The 27244-nt window shown below is 36.7% G+C and overlaps 4 protein-coding genes across 7 annotated transcripts in view; 3 read left to right on the forward strand and 1 right to left on the reverse strand.

Annotated features, from left to right (window-relative positions):
- Window positions 1-1195, forward strand: part of coq8aa (coenzyme Q8A, genome duplicate a) — a 40079-nt gene extending 38884 nt beyond the window's left edge. The window contains exon 15 of the mRNA XM_067417906.1: window positions 47-1195. Coding sequence (XP_067274007.1) covers window positions 47-340 — 294 coding nt within the window. The 3' untranslated portion in view covers window positions 341-1195. The remainder of the gene's footprint in view (window positions 1-46) is intronic.
- Window positions 666-8886, reverse strand: si:ch211-245h14.1 (uncharacterized protein LOC563420 homolog). Its single transcript, XM_067417907.1, has 7 exons — window positions 8795-8886; window positions 8578-8635; window positions 8313-8437; window positions 6433-6499; window positions 6102-6326; window positions 3496-3669; window positions 666-1511 (listed from the first exon to the last, which is right to left on the reverse strand). The coding sequence occupies exons 1-7, from the start codon at window positions 8873-8875 to the stop codon at window positions 1297-1299; spliced, it is 945 nt and encodes a 314-aa protein (XP_067274008.1). The 5' UTR covers window positions 8876-8886; the 3' UTR covers window positions 666-1296.
- A 196-nt stretch (window positions 8887-9082) lies between these two features.
- znf512 (zinc finger protein 512) lies at window positions 9083-17446 on the forward strand. 3 transcript variants are annotated; one of them, XM_067418663.1, is made up of 16 exons: window positions 9083-9151; window positions 9625-9707; window positions 10544-10599; window positions 12244-12293; window positions 12400-12584; window positions 13064-13144; window positions 13228-13341; window positions 13434-13558; window positions 13640-13726; window positions 13844-13942; window positions 14816-14983; window positions 15113-15307; window positions 15449-15550; window positions 15737-15799; window positions 16597-16695; window positions 16860-17446. In XM_067418663.1, exons 2-16 carry the CDS (start codon window positions 9626-9628, stop codon window positions 17271-17273), a joined length of 1920 nt encoding a protein of 639 aa, XP_067274764.1. In that variant the 5' UTR covers window positions 9083-9151; window position 9625; the 3' UTR covers window positions 17274-17446. The 3 variants fall into 3 exon arrangements, with proteins under 3 accessions (XP_067274764.1, XP_067274765.1, XP_067274763.1); XM_067418664.1 differs by lacking the exon at window positions 9083-9151 and adding an exon at window positions 9152-9193; XM_067418662.1 differs by lacking the exon at window positions 9083-9151 and adding an exon at window positions 9158-9410.
- A 2386-nt stretch (window positions 17447-19832) lies between these two features.
- Window positions 19833-27244, forward strand: part of gtf3c2 (general transcription factor IIIC, polypeptide 2, beta) — a 32046-nt gene continuing 24634 nt past the window's right edge. For both annotated transcript variants that reach the window (XR_010898112.1, XM_067417908.1), the window contains exons 1-9: window positions 19833-20008; window positions 20641-20811; window positions 20984-21194; window positions 21808-22084; window positions 22188-22264; window positions 22380-22457; window positions 22540-22638; window positions 25692-25919; window positions 26030-26141. Coding sequence is in view for 1 of the 2 variants with exons in the window: in XM_067417908.1 (XP_067274009.1) it covers window positions 20670-20811; window positions 20984-21194; window positions 21808-22084; window positions 22188-22264; window positions 22380-22457; window positions 22540-22638; window positions 25692-25919; window positions 26030-26141 (1224 nt within the window). In the remaining variant the exon portion in view is untranslated. The remainder of the gene's footprint in view (window positions 20009-20640; window positions 20812-20983; window positions 21195-21807; window positions 22085-22187; window positions 22265-22379; window positions 22458-22539; window positions 22639-25691; window positions 25920-26029; window positions 26142-27244) is intronic.

Here is a 27244-nt window from a genome sequence, read left to right on the forward strand (position 1 = left end):
TGCACATACGACCGTCATGTTAACACAACCTTTTCTCCTCATACAGGCCATGGTGAACGCCCACGTCGATGCGGTGATGATCCTGGGTGAGGCTTTTGCCTCCGTGGAGCCCTTTGACTTTGGGGCACAGAGCACAACAGAGCGCATCCACAACCTCATCCCCGTCATGCTGAAACAGCGGCTCATCCCTCCACCAGAGGAAACCTACTCCCTGCATCGCAAAATGGGCGGCTCCTTCCTCATCTGCTCCCGCCTGAATGCTAAGCTCTGCTGCAAGAACATGTTTAACAAGGCCTACAATAATTACTGGAGCAATCGGAAGAAAGGACCGACCAAGTGACGGGGCTTTTCAAACTAAAGAAACTTGGATTATCACAAAATGCTCTGGCCAATCACTCGAATGTAAACGAATGGCACTTTTGTCTCGACTGACCCATCCATACCATCATACATGTTTGTTTTTGGCTTTTGTTTTTCCTTCTGAGTGTGTTAATGGGAAATAATATCCATGATTATCCATGGCCGTGTGGCGCAAAGACTGCTATTCAGACGGATGTATCTATGTGCCTACGGAAATTCCTATAACCTGGAAAGCTGGTTACTGGTCATCAAGAATTGCGATTGGCTGTAGAACATTTTATAATCATGCCAACGTTTTTTTTCCCCGGGTTGCCGGACTACGTTTGTGAGGACCGTCTCCTCCAAATCAGTATATTAACTCTGATGCATATATTGTTTGAGAAAGCATTACAATGGTATTTTTCTTTTTTCGGTTTGTGATTTGTGAATGATGCGCACAATATAGGCCAAAGTATGATAAAGAGAAGTTCCTAAAGAAGAAGAATAGAGTTCCGTGCAGGTTTTGATACACCTGCAACAGCCACGTACGTGTTATCTATGTAGGTTGGCTACAGGCTTGCTTGTTTTTAGCCTGTAAAACGCGCAACTTCTCATAATGCATTTTTAAAAAGCCAGGATATTAATCATGATGGCATGAGGTATCACCTCTCTGATGTGTGAGATGTACATGAATTTAAATGTGCCTACAGGAAGGTGAGAACTAGAGGAAAGCATTATGTAATGATATCAGAGCATTGGTGGAAAAGGCTTTTTTCTAATCTTCCTGCTGTTGGCGTTCTTACTCAAAATTGTAATGAAATCGTCTGAATATTAAATTTTTGGAATCAACAAACCAGTTCTAAATGTTTATTAGCAGGCTTGATTTTGTCCATTCATATGACCATATAACTGACATGCATTGAATCATCATTTTTAATAATCGGCAGCTAAAGCGTTTCAAGGCGTGACCTTGTACTGGTATATGACAGACTGAAGTTTGTCGATTGCATGTTGATTTGCTGCACACTTCAGAAGACCATACATTGAGTCATGGAAGAGCACGTTGACATGTTCCACAATGTTCACTTGAGAAGATGTTATATTACAGCTGGGACACGCATAGTTAGGGTTGAAGGTATGGTGCATCATCACCAGGACAGCTGGTTTATCCACTGTGGAGAAAAACAAAAGAAGAATGTAAAACAGAATGTCTATGAAGGACTTAAAGCTACACTGTGTAACTTTTTTAGTTTATTCTTAGCTAAAAACACTTAGTTCTTTCAAAAATATATTTGCTCATTAATGTATATTTACTTCTTTTAAGTAATAAAGTATTCTCGTGAGTTTATAATATGCTATTGAAAATATATTTGAGGGGTTCGAATCATAGACGGTAAAAGAAATAGACACAGCGATCCCATAGACTTCAACGGCGGAAAATGAAGTCAATTAGAAGCACTCACTTCCTGATGGCTGAGCGAACTGCCCAGGCTCAGACTGAGCTTGACGACGTAGATGTAATGTGAGCAACCTGTCTGACAGTTGTTAGTCTTCTAATAGTTGTGGAAAGTGAAATCTGAATCACATTGTTTAAATGTTTTGTCCCGTTGCTTTTGGCTCACTATGGGCTTCTCCCCATTCTAGGGCTGCACGTTTTCAAGTTTTTCATTAACCGTAAACCGAGGCCCTTAGCGGTTAATAGTTGGTTAACCATAGTGTGCGTCAGAGTTATTATTTTTAGTTTATTAATTTGACGATCGCCATCTCCGTAGTGAACGCGCCTATAGAGAGAAATGCACATCATGGATTACCTAATCAGAGAGTAGCCTATTTCTTTTCGTTTTAAATTGTTAAAAAACATTTCAAGCTTTCTTAAGATATATTTTATGTCTGTGAGGCCTACGCTGAGTATCGTTGAATTAGGATGAGATGCGCGCTCCAGTTCACGAGCAATGCAAGTGGCCGCGAGGGCGCCTGCATGATTAGGGCATGTAGTAAAATATGCAGCCGAGAATGATTCACACAGCGTTTGACTCGCGCGGCTGAGCCTCTCCCGGCAGAGAGTTCAAGCATCTGTGGACTCGTTCCTTCAGCTCTGGCCATCTTGCTTTCAGTCCGCGATTAGCATTTTTTGTTTTCTTCATTACAGTTAAAGTAACCTCTGCTTTTCGCTAGTCCCTCACAAGTTTCTCACTTCAAACTTTCTTTCTTCTGATCTGTTATGCACAGCTCCCGCTCTGCTTCTGCCCTAATGCGACTTAAGTTATTTTCCTCTACATGACGCATATTTTGACTGATGCGACTTATACTCCGGAGCGACTTATAGCCTGAAAAATGCGGTAAGCACTGCATTGCAATACTTGCATTTTGCCCTGTCACTCTCAATTTTAAAGTGCTCCCACACTTGTACTTTTCTTTGCCCGCTTCATGTTAGAAAGCTGGTCATGACTTCTTCTTGTGGATATTACAAATGTCTGGGAGCACTCTGGCAGTCTCTAGTGGTGCAAAAATATATCACAACTAAATTCAAAACACGCCATTGACGCCACTTAACCGAGCAAAATGTTTCACTCGGCTACGCAAAACGGTTAATCGGTTAACCATGGACACCCCTACCCCATTCTTTTCCCTTGAGTTTATTGGACTTTATGTCTCCACGTCCCCCCGACTGTCTGATAGACAGTAAAAGATTGCCTACAAGCGTCTCCTCCTGTCTATACGGTAATTTCTCAACTGTGCGACAGAGTCGCGTTTGTTATGACTCAATCGTTAGCCTATTTTTAAAAAAACAGCTGCTACGGGGCGATAGTGTAGATACAAGGTAATGGAGCCTTTTATACATTGTTGTGTTTCTTTATAAATAAACTGATGCAACTGGATAGTCCTTTAAACAATAAGACCACAAGAGGCGTGATCAACGGGCAACGACCCGTCGCTTCTCTATCAGTCATCGTGTTAAACCCGTCAGTAGCATGCCAGGTGGATAAGCCAGTCTGTGAATAGTTCCCGCAAAAGTGTAACAGAAGCATTAGAAATGAATGTACAGGTTTCTCGACTGAGTTACAGGGCGAAATCAAATCAGGCTGAGTTTATCCAGTCTAAGATTCCATACAAATATGATGTGAAAATTAGTTAAACACTGTAATGAATGATTACCTGAAACTCTCTTCAATGCATCTTCAGTGTCAGTTCCAGATCGTGATACAACGGGACAGAAGATCAGGATCAACTGACAGTCCCACAGTTCACTCTCTGTAGCTCCCTTGAGCTGAGCAAGAATTTGCTTGTCAACTCCCAAGGTTCGGCCACAAATAAATGGATGCACTCTGACTGAAGGATTGCAAAAGAGAAAGAAACATTAGGGTGGAATGAAAAGTGGGAAATTTATTTTACTTTTTACAGTTTTTATTATTGGAAAATTAGCAAATGTGATGTTAATTGAAAGTGCAGAATCTTAAAGAATTTTGTTTTTTTTAATTAATATTTCAGTGTTGATAGAAACAGACGTCTTTTGTACAGACGGTCAGATGTTCTTGTTTCTATTGTAGCTAAAAAATGCTCTTTGGCTCATTTTCAGATCATGCTGGTTTTATACAAACTAGTAGAGTCCCTTAAATTCAACAATTCTGTTTTTTCATGTAGTATTTATTTTAGGGCCGGGACTCGATTAAAAAAATTAATCTAATTAATTAGAGGCTTTGTAATTAATTAATCGAAATTAATCGCATTTTAATTGCATATAAATATTTGACCTGAGAACAATGAGAAGTAATTTTTCACATGTATTTTTAGTATACCATTGAATAATGACTGAATACATAAGCTTAATCAACAAAATATTGTTTATTTATTTCAGTCCAGCAGACCAGCGCAATGTTTGCCATTAAGTTTAGTAGTGTTGTCACGATACCAAATTTTTGACTTCGATACGATACCAGACTAAAATACCTCGATACCGATACTAAATCGATACCACAGTAAAAACAAACAAAAACCAGGTAAAATGAATAATATGACAACATAACATTTCAAACAATTATTCATTGTTTAATTTTTTTACTAAAAATTCACTTGGCCAGCATGTTCCTGCCCTGGTTTTTGACCATTCCCTCCTCTTATTGCTATAACTACATGCCAGTGTGAAGATCTTTACAGAGATCATCATTATCAATCATGTTATCATTCACTAACCTTTCACTTCTCGACAGGTTGGGATGACCAAAATCTTATTTTATTATACGAGTAATTTAATATTTTTTAAATGTGATCTTATAATTATAATATAGATTTTTAATAGTATCTGTTTTTAAAAATAAGCAAAAAATGCAAATTACAAACAATATGACAAACAAAAATATATTGCAATATATTGGAAAATATCATATAATACATTAGACAATATATTCACATATATGGGATTTAATATTTATATTCTCCAATATATTGCAATATATGAAAGCGGCAATCATTTGTATATTTTGCAATATATAACAGGAATATATAATATATTGTAAAATACCATCAATATATTATTCCATGCATTTACAATATATTATAATATTGGTAATATAAGTAATATATTGGTAAATATATTTTCCTTTCGTAAGTGAGTGCTTTAGGCCTATTTCTCAGCTACATTAGGTCCATCCTAACAGTAGCAAGTCAAGATAGAAATTTAAAAATCAAATATAAAACTGCTTACTTAGTCTACAATCTGTAATTTAACTCTACACTAATTCTTAATAAATATATATTTAGTTATTCAGCCAAGCATGTGGTGGTTTTCTATTGTTTGCTTAACATTAATCACAGAATATATGGTCTGGCTTAAGACCTACACGGATCTAATTACCTCAGCTGTAGGCTACACCTTCACTAAAGACACATCCGACTGTGTTTACCTGAATACTCGCCAGACCACGCATTTTTACATATGTTTGACCATTCAACACCAAATAATAATCCGCGAAAGAACTGAATGGCAATCGCATTTTGTTGTCTTAAAGGCGCGTGGGCGCGGCGCGCTTCAGGTCAGAGTCCGACAGCGCGAGCACGTCCCGCGCAGCGCTTTTCTCCTCATGCGCGCATATTTCTGTTGCTTTCTCTGTCATGCGCTGCGTGTATGTATTTAACTCTTCTACTAGCCTACTTCCAATGTTTAGTGAACGGTGTTCCGCGGTGCAAAAATAGGTGTGGTTAATTTTTTTTTTTTTTTGCATAATTAATTAACGCGTTAAAGTCACGTAATTAATTAATCTTAATTAACGCGTTAAAGTCCCGGCCCTAATTTATTTTAAACAATGTATTCATGCACATTATTGCAAAATTCACATGCCTTTTGTAATCTTTAATCAAAAAAACTTCACCTCCCTCTTGCAACAACATATCTTCTCTGAGGGTGTGTTTACTGGAGCGAGGGCGGGGCAACCTGTCACTCACATGAGTTCAACCAATAGCAAACCACAGTTCCAGATGCACAAAATCAATCCTGCCCTACATTTTTTCACTTGGATATATGTAAAGATAGGGAAAAAAGACTTTCATGCCGGCTTTAAATTATTACTTAGACTTTTCACTAAAATAAATGGTTACACTGATCATTTTTTCAATTTTCACTAGTGCTCTCAGATTTTAGGACCCCGCTGTTTTCAATAAGGCAAAATACATATTTTTAAACCTTTAATTTACCTTCTTAAAAAATATGGTTTGATCACTTGAATGAAAAGGCATGTACTCACAAGAGACTTTTTATTGTTACTCACCAAAAGGAGTCATTATGGATGGAGATTTCAAATCAGCTTGTGATGGAAATCTTCTGCTTGAAGTTTCTTCTGTATCCCAGTGCTCTTTTTTAGCTGATGCCTCGGCGAGGCTGTTCAAGACCTCAATGTATGGTTTCAAAGATGCTTGTGCTGCTTTGAGCTGCTCCTCCATTTCTCTAAAAGCTCGAAGAGACTCCTTCAAAACTTCCTGAATGGCAGCGTCATCTGGGACAAAATTGTAAGGCCGCTATGAAACGTGTCTTTCACAAAGAAAAGTCCCTTGGTTCTCTGCTACGACTTAAAAAAATTGTGGGGGTTATAAGTTACTCACTGCTGTTTTTCTGCATTAAATGCTTCAGTGCTCCGGAAAATGTTTCTGGGCCAGATTGAAGTGAATCCTTTTAGGAATCAAAAAAATCATGAATGAATACAATTATATGAACAAATGCTTGCTGGTAAGCAGACAGTTGATGATAGCCACTGGCTTACATAGAAGAAGAAAAAAATACCATTGAAGCGGAAGGGTGATTCTAGGGTTTCAGTATACGGAGGGCTCCGCCCCCAATGAAGGTATGATTTAAAAATAATACTAATAATATTATGTATAATATGTATAAAATTATGTATAAAAATAATGTGTGTATACTATGATAGGCATGAACAAGACAATAAGTTCTACACCTATTTTTTTTTAAATCATTTTAAATAACCTATATATTACAGTAATTTTCTATATTGGCAACATTTGAATGATTTATTATTATTTGTATATATATATATATATATATATATATATATATATATATATATATATATATATATATATAATTTTTTTATATTTTTTATTATTATTATTATTATTATTTTTAATAGTCAATCTTCAATCCACAGGTTGCTTTGCTGGATTTTGGTGCAACAAGAGGATTTGATGAGAGTTTTACTGATCTTTATATTGAGGTAAACCTACAGTTTAAAAGTGAATTGTATATTTTCAGACCTTTTTTTCTCAAATTTAATGGATTTAATGGTTATCTTAAATATGAATCCTACAGATCGTAAAATTTCCACAAAAAACATTTTTTTTTTTTTTTTAACACATGTAGTGCTTTAAATGCTACTATTTTAACTACATTTTTGCAGTAAATAATCTTCAAAGAAGAAAATGTGTCATGCTTTTGTGGAAGATTTCTGTCAAACATTTTAAACATGAAATGACCTCTATAACCAGTAGATGGCAGAAGATGAGCACTAATTAGCTCATTTGCCATCACTTCCTTATATAGTTCTTTTAGCATGTTTTGCTTTCAATTTATATTATAAAATGAAAATTATAACACATTTTAGCAATAATTTGTGTTGAAATTTAGTAAGAGTATAGGAAAAGTCTCAAGCCATTTAGATGAAAGAAATTTGTTCAAATAGTAAATAAGGCCACATTTTACAGTGAATGGGAAACCTTCTTGTATTGCTCCCTTCCACATCATATTATTTATGTAAAAACTGCATTTATGACAAATAACTACACAGATGCAGACATTATAACAATCTATCAATATATGCACACATGTCCTCTGCTTTTGATGAACATGCTAGATAACGCAGACTAAAATACTGGAGCTAGCTTAAACCTGCTGCCGGTTTCATGTGAGTTTTAAAGGGAATGACCATTTATCAATTAGTGTACATATTACAGAGGTAATTCCAAATGTTTAGGGGGGCTGGGTAGAAATTTAGGGGGGATAAAGCCTTCCTAAAATGGATCTAGTGATGCCCCTGCATGGAGGTCAATGGCTACCGTCAACTGTCTGGTTACCAACATTCTTCAAAATATATATTTTGTGTTCAATAGAAGAAAGAAACTCTTTGGTTTGAAACAACTTGATGGTGAGTAAATGTAAATGATGATAGAATGTTAATTTTTATGGTTAACTATTCCTTTAAGTACCGGTATATACATTTAGACACCTTCTGGTTGTCAAACACGGGTGTGTTCCAATTTAATGAAATTAACTGCACCTTAGCAACTTTGCAAAGACGCCTCTGTGTACTTTAATTCAGAGGACGTGACCTAAAACATCTATCCAAAATAGACTTTGTTGTTGGGTAAAAGTTATTGTGAAAAAGCTCTAGGATCATTTGTTTGCCACTAATAAAATTCCTACATTTTTAGGAGTGTGTGAATATTTTGGGGGGCACTTATGAAGACATTACCTTCACTGCGTCTGTGATGAGTGACATTATCGTCCTTCGGAGCTGAAAGTTCCTGATACCTGGAAAAAGCTCATTCACATCCTCTCTTGTCAAAGTAAGGACTTGAGCATCATCAATGCCTGCATCTGTAAACAGGTGGAAATAATGTTGCATGTCACACAGCAGAAACTTCGGTTTAATGCGTTTATTTTTACATTTGCCATGGGGGTGTGATAAAAACAAATGTCATTATAAAAATGATCATCAGATGAGGTGACACACATACCATCTAGGGCAGAAGACCCTGATATTGCCTTGATTTGTTCTCGGAGAACTCTGCCCTTCTATAACATAGGGAAATAAAGATTATTATTAGACACATATTAACCCTGACACAAGCACTCTTTAATATGGATTTTCTTGCTAGCACCATTGGAGCAACAAAAGCGTATTTTGGATTATTAATATTACTTAGTACATTTTGAATGTTGTTGTAACGTTACCTTTTCTTTGGTTTTGCCCCATGTGTTCGGATTAATCCACGATAATCTAGTGGGAAACCAAGAAGACCCTGCGCTGTACATTTCTCCTGTAGTGAAACTGAAAGTTGATGATGATAAAAGTTAATTGCATAAATTCAGTATGCAGAACTGACTCCGATTCAGTCAAGGCGTATCAACCGCAGGAAAATATAACAACATAGGCGTGCCAAAATCTGATCTGGAGCCTGTAGTCTCTAGCGATTGGTTGTTTTGGGATGAGACCCGCCCTTTTTGGTGTGTGTATGGGAAGGGCGCGTTCTCATTGGCTGGTGAGAAAAGGAGGCGTGCCGTGCATCATCTGATCTCGCCGAGAGGACGGTAATGCTACAGCTACTCTTGGTTGCTTTGTCAACATTGAGCGTAGGATATGTCCTTTGTAAATGTAAAGTTTATTGTATGTCGATGTCATATGAATTGTTTGACGGTGGGATGCAGCAATGGAGGGTTTATTTGACGTAGTGCCGTCATGTGTCCTTTTCTGGCTGGAAATTTTGGTGGGCAGTGAATGTGATGGTGGCATTGGTCTTGAAGACTACATGCAGTAAAGGGGCATGCAGCTTCTGTGTGCAAATGCAGGGTTAGTTCATGCATGCAAATGTTTTTCAGATACTCAGTACAACCAGTATCTGCCTGTGATTGACATAGGACATTGGATTAATAATGCAATTCCACATGAGCTTGCCTATATGTGACTGTTTCTTATTTGTTTTTGATAATGATAAAATAACATAGGCTAGAGACTAGTAGATCCATCATGCCTCTCTGTATCTGTCAATGTTAATGTGTAATAGGATGGATCAGACCCAAGGTAACATGTCTGCCATATGTGTGCCCAGCAAGAGGAAAAGACCAAAACTAAACCCCCAAACACCAGGTAATTCTCAATTTATCTGAGATTTATTAAATACTAATTTTTGTAAAGCCTAAAGGGCTTATTCTGAAGTGATTGAATTTCCAGATTATAGTTACGTGATTGTGAAGTCTGCTTTGATTACATAAATGTACATTTATGTATTTGGCAGACATTTTATCCAAAGTGACTTGCATTGCAATCAAAGTACACATTTTAATCAGTTCTTTCTTGGAAATCAAACCCATGACCTTGTCGTTGCTAGCACCACCATGCTCTGCAGTTTAACCTACAGGAACAGGGCTGGTGATTTATTAGTTTTTGAGATGTAAAGACAATCAATTACAGTTATATTATTTAGAAAGTTTATTTGGTTTAAATATATTATAAATCAATACAGTGTAGGGTGTAATTCATTACTAAGTATTTAATTAATACATTTTCCTTGAAAAAGTAAAGTATGGGATTCCTCTTACTTTTGTTTGTAATTTAATTACAGTTATTTCTGATGTAAATGCATTAAATACTATGTATAAAACTATTCTATAGCAAACAATAGTGGTCTCTTTAAATACTTTGGTTAGTTCAGAATTAATATATGCAATTTTATATTATTTATTTGAAAGAATTAAAAGAGTCTTTTCATGTCTATCCTTGTATTCAACTGGTCAAGGTTGAAATGGGGTTTAGAAAGTAATCAGTAATAATAAGTAGTTCAATACTTTTTGGAGAGAGAGTAAATAGTACAGTAATCTAATTACACGTTTAAAGATGTACTTAGTAGCTAGTAATTCATTACTTTAATTAGTAACTTACCCAACACTGAATCGATTCAATACAGTTGGTTGTGCCTTCAACAGATGTTACAAAGGATTTGGGAAAAGAGGCTGAAGCTAGTGGAATGAAACCATCAAAAGTAAGACCAAGCATCCTCACCTTGAGCTATGCATCAGTATGCCAGTATACAGTATTAAATAGTATGTATGATGACCACTAGGTTTAGTTTACTATTAGAATGGCTCCATTTATTATTGTGTTTGTGGTTCTGGTTGTTTTTTCTCTTTTTGTGGGCTTGATTGGGATGGTAAACTACATTTTCTGATTAAATAAACTCATTTTTGAGCTTATTCCGCTGTGTTGTCTCCCCATAATGTTGCATCTTTGAACCAGGTGTTTTACATATTTTTTACTTTATTACATCAGCAAATTACATTTACATTTATGCATTTAGCAGACGTTTTTATCCAAAGCGACTTACAACTCAGGAGTACAGGAAGCGATCTGTCAAGAAGAGGCAAAGAAACACAAAAAGTGCCCTAAATACCAATATTTGTATACTACTCAGATAAGCAAAAACCAGAAATGGGGAGAAGAAAAATAGAGGAGGAAGAGTTTAGAGGGATTTATTTATTTTATTTTATTTTATGATAAGATTAAGTGCTCATTGAAGAGATGAATTTTTACCTGTCTTTTGAATGAAGCGAGTGATTCTGTCGTGCGTATGGAGGACGGGAGATCGTTCCACCAACCAGGAACAGTGAAAGAAAAAGTTGTGGAGAGGGATTTCATGCCTCTCTGTGATGGTACCACAAGGCTTCCGGTGGGGGTGTAGACTCGTAGGAGTGAATCGAAGTATGCGGGTGCTGAGCTTGTGGAAGATCCATAAGCAAGAGTCAGGGCTTTGAATTTGATCCGGGCAGCGAGTGGTAGCCAATGCAGAGAGATGAATAGAGGTGTGACATGAGCCATTTTGGGCTCATTGAAGACCAGACGTGCCGCAGCGTTCTGGACAATTTGCAGCGGTTTGATTGCACAAGATGGAAGTCCAGCCAGAAGCGCATTGCAATAGTCAAGTCTAGAGATTACCAGGGCTTGGACAAGAAGCTGTGTTGCATGCTCTGTAAGGAACAGTCTGATTTTCCTGATGTTGTGCAACGCAAACCTGCATGACCGAGCTGTCTTTGAGATGTGGTCTTTGAAGGACAGCTGGTCATCAAAGATTACTCCAAGATTTCTGACAGACCCTGAAGGAGTAATCAAAGATGAACCTAGCTGGATGGTGAAATCGTGTCGTATGGTCGGATTAGCAGAGAAGACGAGCAGCTCAGTCTTTGCTAAGTTGAGCTGCAGGTGATGGTTTTTCATCCATGCCGAGATGTCAGCCAGACAGCTTGAGATTAGTGCAGCTACTGTGGGATCAACTGGTTGAAATGAGAGCTGTGTGTGATCAGCATAACAGTGATATGAGAGGCCATGTGCCTGAATGATGGGTCCCAGTGATGTAGTGTAAATGGAGAAGAGGAGAGGTCCAAGCACTGAGCCCTGAGGAACCCCCGTGGTCAGTTGATGTGTTTTGGATACCTCTCCTCTCCAGGCAACCTTATAAGACCTACCTGTGAGATAGGACTCAAACCATTCGAGTGGAGTCCCTGTGATGCCAAGTGTAGTCTAAATTAATTAGACAACATAATCAACGGTCATAACATTAGGCAATGAATAAAATGAAACATGAGCCCATCAGAACAAATTTTATTAGTGCATTTGTGTTATTACATTTCAGAATAAGCGGATGAGCTCTCAGAAAATAAAGAGAACTTACTCCAGAAAAAAGTGAGTTTTCATGCATGGAAGTTAGTAGAAAATACCCTGCATTGCAGCAGTAAATGTCATGCATAATCTACATAATGGATTAATAAAGGTGTCTTCATGTCCAAAGGTATCATGATCTCCAGCCTGTGATTATGAGACCTACAGAGGATTCAGACCATGGGTCATCTTGCAGTTCAGTTATCACATCCAGTCTGATCAATGGTTTGGAAAGTCAACATATGCACGCTGACCACACCAGCAGAATGATGGGGGAAATTGATGGATCCAGTTCAGATACTTTAATAGAAGCAGGTTAGTACAGACTTCCAGAAATTTAAAGGGAACATTCTGTTATCACTTACTCACCCTCTTGCTGTTTCAAACCCGTAAGACTTTCATTCATCTTCGGAACACAATTGAAGATATTTTTAAATGAATCTGAGCCAGTTCTGTAACTATGTACACTGACCGTCTAACTACCACTTCTTTGACACATCAAAAAGTTCTTGAAGAGATCGTAAAACAAATTCATATTAGTTTAGAGTTGAGTGGTTTAGTCCAAATTTTGTTCATGAACTTTTTGACCCATCAAAAGGGGAATTGTGTAGTTGTCAATGGAGTGACAGAAAGCTCCCAGATTTTAATCATGAACAAATGAAAGTCTTACGGTTTAGGAACAACATGAGGGTGAGTAAATGATGACAGAGGTTTTCTTTCTGGGTGAACTAACCCTTAAAGTATGACGGTCTGGATAATGTCCAAAAGTTGTACAAGTAGCATTTATACCACAGATTTTAAATCAAAGAAGCAGAAGATAGGAGAAGCTCACCAGCCCTCCTTAAAAAAGTACATTGAGGAAGTAAAGCAAACGGGTATGAAATGATTCTGATTTTTCCTCAATAATCCACATGATAAATTCTGAAAAGTGCTGACTGTATCTTTTTTTCTTCAACAGTTCCTGTTATAGTTCCTGTTGCTCAGTTCACTCACAAGAATCAGGTAACTGATAGCATGCAGGAGCAGAAGTCATCTCAGTTCACCAAGAAAGAGTCACCCGTTTATCTGCCAGGTAAATATGCCAGTTGTTCAGGCTAAATGAAAGCCACACAAACCCGTTTTTGAATAGTCAGATTGTATTTTTTGTGGCGCCTTTATTCACAGGAAGTCAGGAGGAGAAATGGCAGCTGCAGATTTTTGCAAAGGGAAGAGTAACCTGCCCAAAATGCAAAAGTGTTGGAAGAAAAACTGTGGATGGGTTAAAGAAGCACCTGGAAACCTGCAAACTTGTATGTGCATCTAGTAACAACATTTAAAAATATATCATTGTTTTTTAAGCAGTTGTTTGAGCTCTGAACCTGATTTTGTAGAATCCTTTTACTTGTCCACACTGTGAGAAACAACTGAAAACTTCAACTGGAATGAAGTACCACCTCATGGCTGACCACAACAACTTGGTTAGTTTTTTGTTGTGATAAATAGCAATGAAACAATTAAATTAAATTGTCAGTGAAATGGCAATGAAAATGGTGGATAGTGTTGATTCAAAAATAATTTTCTTATTGTTTTTTCAGCCCATTCCAGATACTGGGAATGACCTAGTTGACCAAGCAGTAAAGGAGAAACTACGGAAAGTGCTAAAGAGGATGGGCAAATTAAAATGTTCAAAAGAGGTGTGGTCACATTTTACAAGTAAAATTACTTTACAATTTTTTTTTATAAATGATTTAGTTCCAGTTATAAAGTAATTTGATAGTGATACAATGCTGCTTAACTTTTTGAGGTTGAAATATATGGTGAATATGGATTATTATAGCATTAGTAACATCATTTTTATAGTATTTAAATAGTATATAAACAGCATAAGATACTATACATGTACAGCGACCTTGAGCTTGGGAAAGGCACTTAATAAATACAAATTACAGGTTACATGTTACAGGTAAGCATATATAAAAAGGGAAGTTAGTAATAAACAAGAAAGTGAAAATAAAGTACACTACCATTCAGAAATAAAATCAGATTAATACTTTTATTAAACAAGGATGCATTAAATTAATGAAAGTAGACATTTATAATGTTATATATAATATAAATGCTGTTCTTTTGAACTTTATATTCCTCAAATAATCCTGGAGAAAAAAATGAATGATGGTTTGCACAAAAATATTAAGCAGCATAATTGTTTTCAACATTGATAATAATCATAAATGTTTCTTGAGCACCAAATCATCATATCAGAATGATTTCTGAATGATCATGTGACACTGAAGACTGAAGTTATTTTCTCTATGATGCTGAAAAATCAGCTTCGCCTTCATAGGAATAAATTACATTTTAAAATATATTCAATATAGAAAAGTTATTTAAATTTGTAACGATTTTCACAAAATTACAATTTTTGCTGTATATATTATTAAATAAATGCAGCCTTGGTAAGCACAATCGAATTCTTACGAAAATATAAAACATCTTTTGAACAGTAGAGTTAAAGTGAAAAATATTTGCTGTTGTACTGATCCTAATGAATGTTTTTTTTTTTTTAGGGTTGCACAGGAAGTTTTACTAGTATAATGGGTTACGTGTACCATATGAAGAAATGTGGCAAAGAGGCGTCAGAACTGGAGAAACTCTTAATGAACTGTAAACACTGTGGAAAAGCGTATCGTTCCAGAGCGGGTCTGGAGTATCACCTCAAGAACGAACACAGTCCTGTGAGTCCTCCTACCCATTGTTCAGTTCCAGCTTCTATAAATAAAAAATGTTTCTGTTCTGATATCATTGATTCTCATTCAGGCGGTTGAAGTTTCTGCCAATAAACGGACATAATTATCTGTTATCAGACAGTCCAAGAAATTGAAGTAGAGGAGGTAAAGACGCAGAAAGATCCCATCCCAGAGCGTACGCCGAGCGGACGGGCCAAACGCTTGTCGGCGCAGGTGGCCGTGTTCCACCTGAGGGAGATCGCCAGTGAGGAGCTGCTGAAGGAATGGCCCAAAAGGAAAGTCCAGCGTGACCTGGTACCAGACGACAGGAAGGTGCTCTTTAACATATATACAGTATATGAACTTTTAGAATGTTGTAATTTAAAACGTTTTAGTTTCCCTGTCACAGAATGAATGACAACTGCCAATTAATAATTTTTTATAGGCATTTATGGTATTTTTGTGTTCATGTAGCTGAAGTATTCTCGTCCAGGGTTGCCCACCTTTAGCCAAGAGACTCTTCGGAAGTGGAAGAATGAAGTCAAACTGCATAAAAAAGTGCAGTGTCCCAACAAGGTATGAACATCCTGCATAAACTGTTATTGTTCCACGAGTTTTCACCATTATGTTGGAACTTAAACGTGCATTCTTTAAAGTTTTGCATTGGCGGCATGACTGTAGCGTTATTAGGAACGATTTTCAGTGAATAAATGGTTTGCTGAACCAAATATGAAATTATCATTTGTGCTGTCATCATTTTAGGGATGTGACTGCTTCTATACCAGCGTATCTGGTCTAAAGGCTCATCTTGGATTATGTACCTTGGTAAGGAATGGCTTGGCTTTCTTTTTAAGACATATACTATACAGTACAGGATATTTGGTAAATTAGATTGAATAAATTCGTATATACTGCTGCAATTCTACTATACACTGCCATTTAAAAAATGTGATGTTGGTAAGTGTTTTTTGTTGTTTTTCTAAGGCTCACCAAGCCTGTATTTATTTGATAAAAAATACAGTAAAAAAATATATTATGAAATATTACAACTTAAAATAACACCTTTTTTTATTTGAATATATTTTAAAATGCAATTTTTCCCGTGATGTCAAAGCTGAATTTGGTGTCACATGATCCTTTAGAAATCATTCTAATATACTGATTTTCTCTTAAAGCAACATTTATCAAAGTATCAAACAAGAAAACAAGCATTATTAGTATAATATATAATTATCATTAAATAGATACTTATGTAATTATAAGTATCCATGCTTTTTTTCTTTCAAAAGAACAGCATTTATTTGAAACCAAAATATTTCACATTATTAATGTCTTTAATGTCACTTTTTATCAATTTAACGAATCCCTGCTGAACAAAAGTATTAATTTCTTTTTAAAAACATCTTACTTACCCAAAAAAAATTGAATTGTATTTTTTTTTTTACCAGAAAAGAAATCCATCTGCACAGTTTAAATGGACTGACTTTTTATTTATTACCCAAATCAATATACGTTTATGGTTTTCTTATAATAATTTTTCTTGTTTGATTATTTGTCTTGTTATTTGGGTTTGTTTTGGAACAGGATTCATTTATGAAGAGATTACTTTTTCTTCTCTGCAGGGTGAATTTGAGACTGGGAAGTATAAATGCTTGATATGTAAGAAAGAATTCAACTCTGAAAGCGGAGTCAAGTACCACATCAATTCCATTCATTCTCAGGTGACAAAATTGCTCAAAATTAAACTAAAAACTGAAAATAAATAAATAAAAGCCAATAAAAACTAATAATATATTTTAAAAAATGCTAAAATAGCACATTTTATGCTCCTTAATATCATACGCATTTTTATAAACAATATTTTCACTGTTATTAATTTACACAGGACTGGTTTGTTGTTCGTTCCAAGTCGAAGAGTTCGAAGTTAGACAAACTGCAAAAGACTCAGCCAAAGGAAGATTCCATAAAGCCTGCAGACCTTCCCTCACCAAATCCAGCCCTCAGTTTTCCTGAGGTATCCAGCACCTGGCCGGATAGACAGTCGTCGGCAATGCCCATGTCAAGTGGAACAGCAACCCCTGGAAGAGTGGAAATAAAGAGGAAGGAGGGGCGAAACAGATGCAAAGAGAAAGATGGCAGACAGGAGAAAGACTGCTATGAGTTCAGCGGCAGCGACAGTCCGAGCAGTAGCAGCAGTAGCGAGAGCTCCAGCAGCGAGTCGGAGGCAGACGACGAATGGGCCCTCAGCAGGCCCCTCACAAAGCCTGTGTCCAGCCAGAGACCTGGAAGTCAATCATGAATCATTCCTGCTCCTTTTCCAAAATAACATTTTTCCTATGTTTACCTCCAAAGAATAAAGAGATACACTACTGTTCAAAAGTTTGGGGTCAGTCAGATTTTTTATGCTATTGCTTTTATGCTCACTAAGCCTGTATTTATTTGATCAAAGATACAGTAAAAAAATAAAAATAAAAAAAAAACTGTTTTCTATTTAATATAATTTAAATGTCATTTATTTCAGTGATGTCAAAGCTGCAGTTTCAGCATCATTACTCCACTGTTACTTGTTCCTTCAAAAATCATTCTAATATGCTGATTTGCTGCTCAAGAATCATTTCTTATCATCGACTTTGAAAACAGCTCAGTCGTTTTGTGGAAAGCATTTTCAGGGTTATGTGATGATTAGGAAGTTCAGCACATTATAAATGTCTTTACTGTCACTTTTAACCATTGTAATGCATCCTTAATGAATAAAAGTATTAATCTCTTCTTTTTTAATCGTATTAACTCCAACTAATGCAAACGGTAGTGTTTGACGTAGAATTGAATTTCCTTTTTATTGACAGGAAGAGCTGAATATATTGAAAGGGCACAGCAAACATTTTTGGAACTTCTCTGAAAGTAATATCACAATTTGACTTTATTATGCATTTCATTTTTGGAATAAAATATTTTATATATGTATTTATATCTATGTATATTGAATGTAGTAGACCATTGTTTATTTTTATGTAAGCTCCATCTCCACATCTTTACAGTAGATAAAGTTGCATGTTACAATGTTCATGAATGCTGCAGATTTTTTGTGATATGATTGTGTTTCTGACACCACAGACATGATGCTCTGTAAAAGTTGGATTTGTGATGGTGATCTATGCTGCTTTAGAAAGGTGTTTCAGGATGTCAGGTGAAACATTCAAAAGCTGTTGTGTTCAAATGACACAAAATTAGTTGGTCTACTGAGATACATCATTATTTTTCATAAGACACAAATCTCTTGAAAGTTTAAAAAAACACATCGGTCTTTATGAAAACAGATAGGCCTACTTTTAAATAAACATGCAAAGTAAAAATGGCTTAAGTGCAAAATAGATAGGATCAGTCCTCCTTAACAGTGTAAATGTGATTACCGTTTCACTTATCAAGTCAATAAATGTTTATATGTTAGCTTGTGACAATTTTTGTTCTGTGTTCGGCAATGTCATATTAAAATTGAATATTAAATATATTATCAATAATATTAAACTAACAGTTTTATATATACTATATTGACAAAAATATTAGGTCGCTCCTCCAAATTATGGAATTCAGCTGTTCCAATAACTTCCATGGACACAGATGTATAAAATCAAGCACCTAGCATGCAGACGCTTACAAACATTTGTAAAAGAATGGGTCGCTCTCGGGAGCTCATTGAATTCAAGCAAGGTACTGTGATAGGTTGGCACCTGTTCAATAAGTCCATTCGTGAAATGTCCTTACTTCTAAATATTCCACGGTCAACTGTTAGTGGTATTATAACAAAGTGGAAGCAATTGGAAACAACAGCCACGAAGTGGTAGGCCACGTAAACTTACAGAGCGGGGTCAGTGCATGCTGAGGCACACACAATGCGCAGTAGTCGACAACTTTCTGCAGATTTTATAGCTACAAACCTCCAAACTTCACATGACCTTCAGATTAGCTCAAGAACAGTGTGTAGAGAGCTTCATGGAATGGGTTTCCATGACTGAGCAGCTTCATCTAAGCCTTACATCACAATGTGCAATGCAAAGCATCAGATGATTGTTTTTTTATTATTCAAAAAAATGCCAAAGGTTTTCTGTGATGGATATTTTTAGAGGATTAGTGTAAGGGGATAGTAGATTATATGGTTTGAACTTTGTACTATGCCTATGAAGCAGAGCCGGCCTTTCCATTAGGCAATATAGGCAGTCCTAGGGCCCCACCTTATCTTGGGGGGCCCCTCAATGCCTCAATATTAAGATTTTTTTTTTTTTTTTTTACTCCAATGGGGCCACTTTTTATGATTGTGCCTAGGACCCCACAACCTCATGGGCCGGCACTGCTATGGAGAGTCCCTGTAAACCACATACATAGTGTGTAGGGCAATATAATATACAGTTTTACGTCTATGGAATATCCCCATCAAACATTAAATCACAAAAAGTGTGTGTGCGTGTGTATAGTAAAGGCAGCCTCAAAAAAGAAACAAAAAATACTCTATTGCCTGTATGACTTTCAAAAGGCCTCAGTAAACAAAATAACACTTACAACATATCAGCAAAACCATTTTTGCACAGAAATGTTAATCATCTAAATAGCCTACACCTCAAACACAGTTATATTGTTATAGGTAGGCCTATGTTTTGAAAAAGACCAATGGCAGCTAAAGGAATGGACTATATGGTTTTGTAAGTGCGTGCACTTGTACCAGCGACTTGTACATAACATATGGCAATAAAGTACTGTACTGTGCTTCTTAACCACATTGATACCACCTCGTGGTCAGGCGGGATCATGCACATATTTAAAACCTCTCTGGTGTCAGTGTTGGATAGGGGGCGGTAATGAGCAAACGAGGTCATGGGAGACACTCAAACATGGCGGCGACGGCAAGCTGATGTGTCAAAAATGCTTTAGCCAAAGGAGTGTAGTAGAAAAGCAGCATATTTTTGTACAGCAGAATTGAATACTAGTGTTTTAATTTAAGTAGGGGTCAGGCACATTCTATCCAGCGGGCTTCTGACGGCGGTAAGTCTTTCATTGTGCCCAGTGAGTTGGATTCGAACCCGCGCGAATCGAAGACCGTGTGGTTGAAGGAAATAGTGGACGATCACCCTGAGCCACTGTTAAAAGCCGTCAATGCTGAGAAAATGCCCATGTCTTTCCTGTGCTTTATAGAAGCAAGTCTTTTGAGCGTTTCTTATAACGTTATTTTTTAGAATATAATAGACTTCTGAAGGAGAAGGACCATCTGTCAACTTAAGGAAGTGTACTTGTTTTAAAAAGACGTGCTATTTTTTTTACAACGTAATATCAAATGTATTTCTTTTTTATTGTTCTGTATGAGATTCAAAATAACGAGTAATTATTTTTTGGCGTAACTGAGTAAGCTCAAAGTGGTGGAGGCAAGTCGCCTGTCAGTGCGACATTGCGCATGCGTGTATTATTACTACTGAACAATTTCACCACTAAAAAAGCATCAGAAAAGAGTCATGAAAATACCATGGTTTTTTGGGGATATGCATGTTTTTTGTATTATCATGGTAATTCGTGAAATGTTGCTTGTACGTGCTTTTTTTTAATGTATTTTTTATTTGATATTCCATGTAGATGGATGTTAAACCATTGTACATAAAATCAACACATTTCTTTACTTCTAGACTGTGCTGGAAGCTGGTGTTCAGTATTAATGGCAGCAGCTGCCCTGAAGTTGGGTGAACAGAAAGGTGAAAAAATGGGTTTGCCGTGTGAAAAAAATACAGATAACCAACCAGGACAGATTAACCATGAGAGTAAAGGAGAGACCAAGGAGTCAGAGATACAAGCGTCTGGTAAGTGTGTTATTTCATATGACTAGTTTGTTATTAGAGAAGAGCCAAGTACTGCAAAAGGACATGTTTTACCTTCATGATTTGGTTTAAATTGCTTTTGTTTTTTATGCCTAATGATGTGATCTAATGGATCTAATTCCCATGAATCTTTTATTGTGTCTGTCTTTTCTAGGACTGACCTCCCAGGTTCCCCCAGGTGTGGCCCAAGAAAGCCCAGTTAATACTGAGGGAACCCCAAAAAAAGGTTCTAAGGCAAAGACCCCTGTCAAAAGGAGGAAAAAGGAGATCATTCCACAGACTCCAATACAACATGACAATTCAGCAGTCTCTGATACTTCTGAACTCACTTCAAGTGGTCGGCCCAAGAGGAGAGCTGCTAAAGTGTATGCTCTCCAGTTTTATGCAGTTTCCCAACTATGCATACAGCATGTCTAGATGATATGATTGTATAGTATACTATATATATTGCAGGATTAAATATATTTTGATCTAGAAAAATTCTGAACTCACTTCTAGTGGTCACTCCAAGAGGAGAACTGCTAAAGTCTATGCTTGCCAGTTTTATGCAGTTTCCCTAAATATATACTGCATCTATAGATTATATGTTTGTGTATTACACTATATATTGCATGATTAAATATATCTTTTAGCTCTAGAAAAATCAATGGTCAGATGAAGTGTTCTGATCAGGACTTGAACTTGGATATTCCGCATTGCGTAACCAACACTCTTACCATTGAGCTATTCACAGTGTCTTTAAATTTGCAGAATCAAAAACATAGATGGAAATAAACTGAAGTTATCTAAGTACACAGAAAAACCTGCTTGCTAACCATCCACAGTCTAGTTTAACCTGGCACTCAGTGTGTGAAAATATTGTGATTATTCAAATATTTAAATGATGTTGTCATTTTGAAGGCACAAACCTTGATGATCAGTTGATCATTTTGTAATGATGGTCTTGTTAATTCATCTCATTTTGTTCACCTTGATTAGTGCTTTAGATTATCTTCACAACCTGGCCAAGGATCTCGGTATCCCATCAGCAAAAGATAGGCCCAAATCTGGTGAAGCGGACAGTGCCTCCCAGAAAAAGAACGCAGCAAGGGGAAGGGTGACGAAAAGGAAAACTCCAGATTATGACAGCGACTTTGATGATGAGGATTTTTCCCCAGGAAAGGATGAAGAGGCAGAGAGTGAAGAGGAAGAAGATTCAGAGCCAGACTTCAGCTTGAACATTGAGCGCCGAAGCAGAACACCCAGAGGAAATTATGTGAGTTTATCGTCCGATACTCCGTAACCTTTTTGCGCTGTGATTCACATTTGATTTGCATATTTGTGTGGTCTAATTTTTTGAATGATATTCTGCTCAACAGCACTGTCTGCTTCCAAACGGCTTAGCTAACAATGTCATGGAGCCTGTCTGGAACTGTTTTAGTAGGACCAAAACATTGTAAGCTATTCACTTTTATACAAGATTATGTAAGAATTACCATTTTAGCAATTCATATGATCTGTATCGGTTGTATCTTGAAATACACTTGTATCCTTTTTTCACTAAATGCTAGTCGGGATGAAAACTTCTCCCCCTGGGTATTTCCAGAGTGGATTCCTTCTGCCAAAGATTGGCATTTCCTATCTAGCAGGTATTAGTATAGCTAAATGCCACATAACATCCATGAAAACAAGGAATTGGCCATTTTAACAGGTGTTTGTTTTGATTAACAGTGAAGCTGAAAAATATTTACCCCAGGAGAAAGAATCTGCCTCTTTTACTTTTACGCGGGAAAAAATCAAGGGACAGACCAAACTGCAAACTGTGAGAAGGTAAGATATCCTTTGTAAGTTTCCACTAATTGGCTTTAGTTCTTTAAAATGGCGTTCACTGCAGCTGTTTCCATCCAACTATTTTATGCACATTTTGGGACACTGTATGGAAATGCCAAAAGTGCCTTAAAAAAACATTTGCTCGATTGAAGCGGATAAAAAAAATGTATCCCATAAGAAGACCTTTTTACTAAATAACCCAAAAGTCAAACATCTGTCATCAAAATCATTTGATAATTCAATTTCGATTTTGAGTTCAGTGCCGATTTTGTTCTCTTGGACACATAGAATGGAAAGAGTGCATTATTCGCAAGTGTTTATACAATTATTCTGTTTTGCACAGTGAAATTTTGCGACTTTGGATGAAAACATTGATTAAATGGTGATTTAAATCATCACTAGTGTGCAATCTACCAGTACACAAATGAATGACACTTGACAGTTGCTGTCATGGTCTCTTTCAAAAAAAAAAACAATTTTTTACATGATGTGATTGTTTCCATTATTGATATATGAGATAAGTTAAAAATAATTTCAGCTAGTAGTTCAGGGATTCCCCAACTTTTTTCTCTGTCAGTCCCTTTGACCGAAATATTTACTTGAAGTATCTCCTGAGAGTTAACTTTTAAATAATCTAACTGCTACACATTCACATGTTCACATTTCTCTGATGTTTGTTATTGTTTGGTAAATTAAACAAATCAAATATTTAATCTTTTTTTGTATGTTTTTTTGTGTTTTATAATTCAATATCAATATTGTTTTTATCCGTTACATGGAAATATCATACAAAACACAGATTACGAGTTAGATTTATTGTGTCACATGGACAGACAACATCAAAGACCAAAAATCTTCCCAGACAGGGATACACACGTTCTTATTACTGTATGTAGTTTGTAAGGCAAACATTCAAACAAGGAAGTCTTTGTCATTATGTTGACCCATTTTTTTTAACTCTGTGGTTTTGAGTTTTCCAGTGTTTCAAAAGGACTGTAGCCATATGTTAGGGGTTAAAAGTTTATGACCCAAGTAGTGAAAATTGGAAGAACAAGAGTCAGGAGTAAGTCAGGAGTGCAAATAATTAAAGAAAAATGTACTAAAGAATAGTTTGCAGTTTCAACAGCAGAAGCCAGCTTCAAGTCTCCCAAGGAGTTTTGTAGGCCGTGCTCCCTCTCCCCATCTCGTCAGCCCGCCGATCGTACATACAATTTTCCCAACAGTTATACTGTTTTCAAGGTCTATCCATGTCATTACTGTAATGTAGATGATTTTGATTGGTTCAGAAAACAGTTAATCTGATGCACGTCTCCATAGACGTGTCACTTGTTGACTCTTTTACCCCGGAATTAGCCCCGTAGTGAGCTTCCAGGTCTGGAGCAGGCACTAGCTTGCCCAGAACAACAAGTCCACCCATCTCTTAGGATGTCCATTCTCAACACTGATCTGTAACACAGAATATTGCGCACATGCAAAGATACACAGTCTCTCCAAGGTTGGAGCTGATTTTAGCTCCGGTTTTAACTAGAATGTTCCCCAAAACATGCTGATAACAAGTGCTTTCTCTCAGTGAGAGTACAGATAATGGTACAGGCAATATTTATCTTGATTCTTTAGTGTTTCAGTAAAAGGAAATAGACCCTCAGTCATTCCTTCGAGACCAAATACACACTTGGAAACGAGAAACAATCAGTGGTTCTCTTAAGCAAAATCATAACTAGAAAGAATCATAATAATATAGGAATATAAATATTGATTAACGCTTTGATTATTATTTTAATTGATATATATATATATATATATATATATATATATATATATATATATATATATTATATTATATTATACAGTGGATTTCAGAATCCCCCTTTCACATCACAGAGACCCTCACCATGATTACTCCATTTGAAATATCTGACATCTGCTTCCTGTCTGCCAATAGACATAAAATTGGTGATAATTGGAGCACATTTTGTACTGTGTAAATGGCCTTTAGCTTCTCTTATGTATTTACCTGTATTTTGATACAATTCTTTTCCACTCTTCGTCCCTGATTACAGCCCCGATGTCCTTTTTCCATATTGTCTTTAAAGTTGTACAGTCATTGCTGAGCACATGGTTGGTTGTCCTGTAGATTACAGAGGCTTTTTGTTAGGAATGAGGCAGTGTTAGGGTGTTCAAGATATGGTTACCGTCCGTGTACTGGATTTTTTTAGAAGCACAATTTCTAATTTGTTGGTGTTTCCAAAAATGTTCTTTGCCCTTTAGATTATACTTCTGTACAAGGTTATTATAAGACATAAATACACCCTGTTCAAAAAAGTCTGCCACAGTACACAAACCATTCATATGCCATTTCGTCCAGTAAATAGGTGATTTCCCAATACAAATAGCACAGTTATGCCATAGGGAAGATTATGGTTGTTTACAGTGTGATATTTTATGCATCTTGTGAACCTTTGCCTATACCTCTCTGGAATGCGTCGTGATAGCATTTGGGGTCATGTCTAAACATTGAGGCAAGTCAATAGGGCTGTATGCCCAAGACAGATTTTCTCAATAGTAACCCAATCTTATTGAGTATTATTGTTTCAATGTTTGGTCAACCAAAAGATACCTGATAGAGCCAAGGGTCTTGTTGTCCCAACCCTCCGTTATCCCGAGAGGCATATCATTTGTTAAGCTTTATCCTGGGCCTTTTCCCATATAGGAAACATTTAACCATTATATTGATTGAAAATCAGCTGTGGTGTTGTAAGTGGTAGCATCAGAAGCATATAATTAAGCTGAAGCGAGACCATCATTTTAATTATATTCACCTTCCCCCATAAAGTTATTTTTATTTTTAATTAATTTGTAATAAATAAATAAAAAACGTTTAAATCTTCTCTCCAGTGTTCGTTAATTGAATAGAAAGTTTAAAAGATCAGTAGAGTAATGCAGAATACAAGTTTTACTTTTTTGTAAAAAAACAAAAGAAAAATCATACTGACCATAGACGTTTAAACGGTAGTATATATATGCTCTCATGTAAAATATCTGCTGATCTGAAGGTTTGAATCCTTGCCACATCATTCTGAGCGCTGGGACGCTCTGTTCTTTGTGGGGGGTCCTGTACGGTCAATGGAGTGGTGCCCATGTCCTGACGGAGCAGCAAAAAGACAGTATGCTTCCATCTACTGCCACAAAGGCATGGACGACACACACAAAATCCACAAGCTGCACTCAGGTCCTGTCTTACTGCAGCTGTGGGACATCGGAGACCTTCAGTGTAAAAGCAGGTGAAGACAAGAAAGATAGGACACATACAGACTGTCTTTAAGAGGAAATGTGTACCCTGTCTTGGGCTTAAAGTAAAATAGTAATTTATGATTTATTTATTTCAATTCAGGCCCTCTACTGCTCCTCATCTAACATACGCTCTGGCGATAGATGATGGATGCATCTGGAATATAAGGTGGTGTCCTGCAGGAGTGTGGGAGCTGCCCTCCACCAGCAGAAAGGTAAGAAATTACATTAAAGGAATTTAAAGGTACATTATGTAACTTTTTTTGGTTCAAAGTACACAAAATTTAAGTCAATACATTAATCCTTCTTCCAAAATGTCTATGGATAAATGCCTTACCTTAGTTCAATATGGTTACTTTAAAGGTGCACTATGGAACTTTCCGTCCACTGGGGGGCGCCTATTCAAAACAAATGCGTAGTTTGATGACGCAACGTGTGAGCGCAGCATCTTGGGAGATGTGGTCTTCTCATCACAGCCGGAAAATAGGACTCGGGCAGAAATCACGTTCATGCATGTGGTTATTAACATTACTGTAGTCTAAAGCAGAGCAGGACCGAGTGTTGTAGACCTGAGCACAGCTGCTGGAGCGATTGTTAAACAAATACCCGCCTCGCGAATACCGGGACTTTTATTATGAAGGGACGGGAGACAGTCGCCGTTCGCCTGCACTGATCAGCTCTTCCGGTTATGATTTTGAGGTAATGGAGCTCTGTTTATCATATTAGATACATTTAAGTGGGTTTAAAACGATGTTATGACGTTACTCCGTGCGTTCACTTGTTCACACTGCTAAGAGTAAAGCGCTCCTGCCAAATAAAAGCCGAAACCGAGGGTAACGCAGATATGACGCGATTGACAGGCGACTCTGTCAAATGCAATGCTGAAACGTCCTGGTCCTTAGTTAAAATGGCAATTTTCTCTCAATTTACAAATAGTTGGAAACATCTGGGATATTGTAGGTACTCAACTGAACAAAATATATAACACTGGCCTAGTGGTTTTTGGATATTTTACTGCAAAAATACTACATAGTTCACCTTCAATTGACTATTATAAGTGTTTATATTTTAGACCTGTTGGGATTGTTTTCGCAGGAAATTGTGTACATGCATCTCTTGCCCTTGTGTGTCTCATCATATGCGTAAAATAATAGAGAAGTTGCTCTGGCTACTTTGACACGTGTATGGTGTGAGAGTGGGATAGATTAGTTGTCACAACGAGCAAGAATGGAATCACACGTTTTAAACAAACGCCAAACAAAGGAGAGTCTGCTGGTAAAAAGAGTCAACATTGGCGTGGCTTTTCAGAGATGGCAAT

Source organism: Pseudorasbora parva, chromosome 15 (genome assembly GCF_024679245.1).
Source record: "Pseudorasbora parva isolate DD20220531a chromosome 15, ASM2467924v1, whole genome shotgun sequence".
NCBI classification, from domain to species: Eukaryota; Metazoa; Chordata; class Actinopteri; order Cypriniformes; family Gobionidae; genus Pseudorasbora; species Pseudorasbora parva.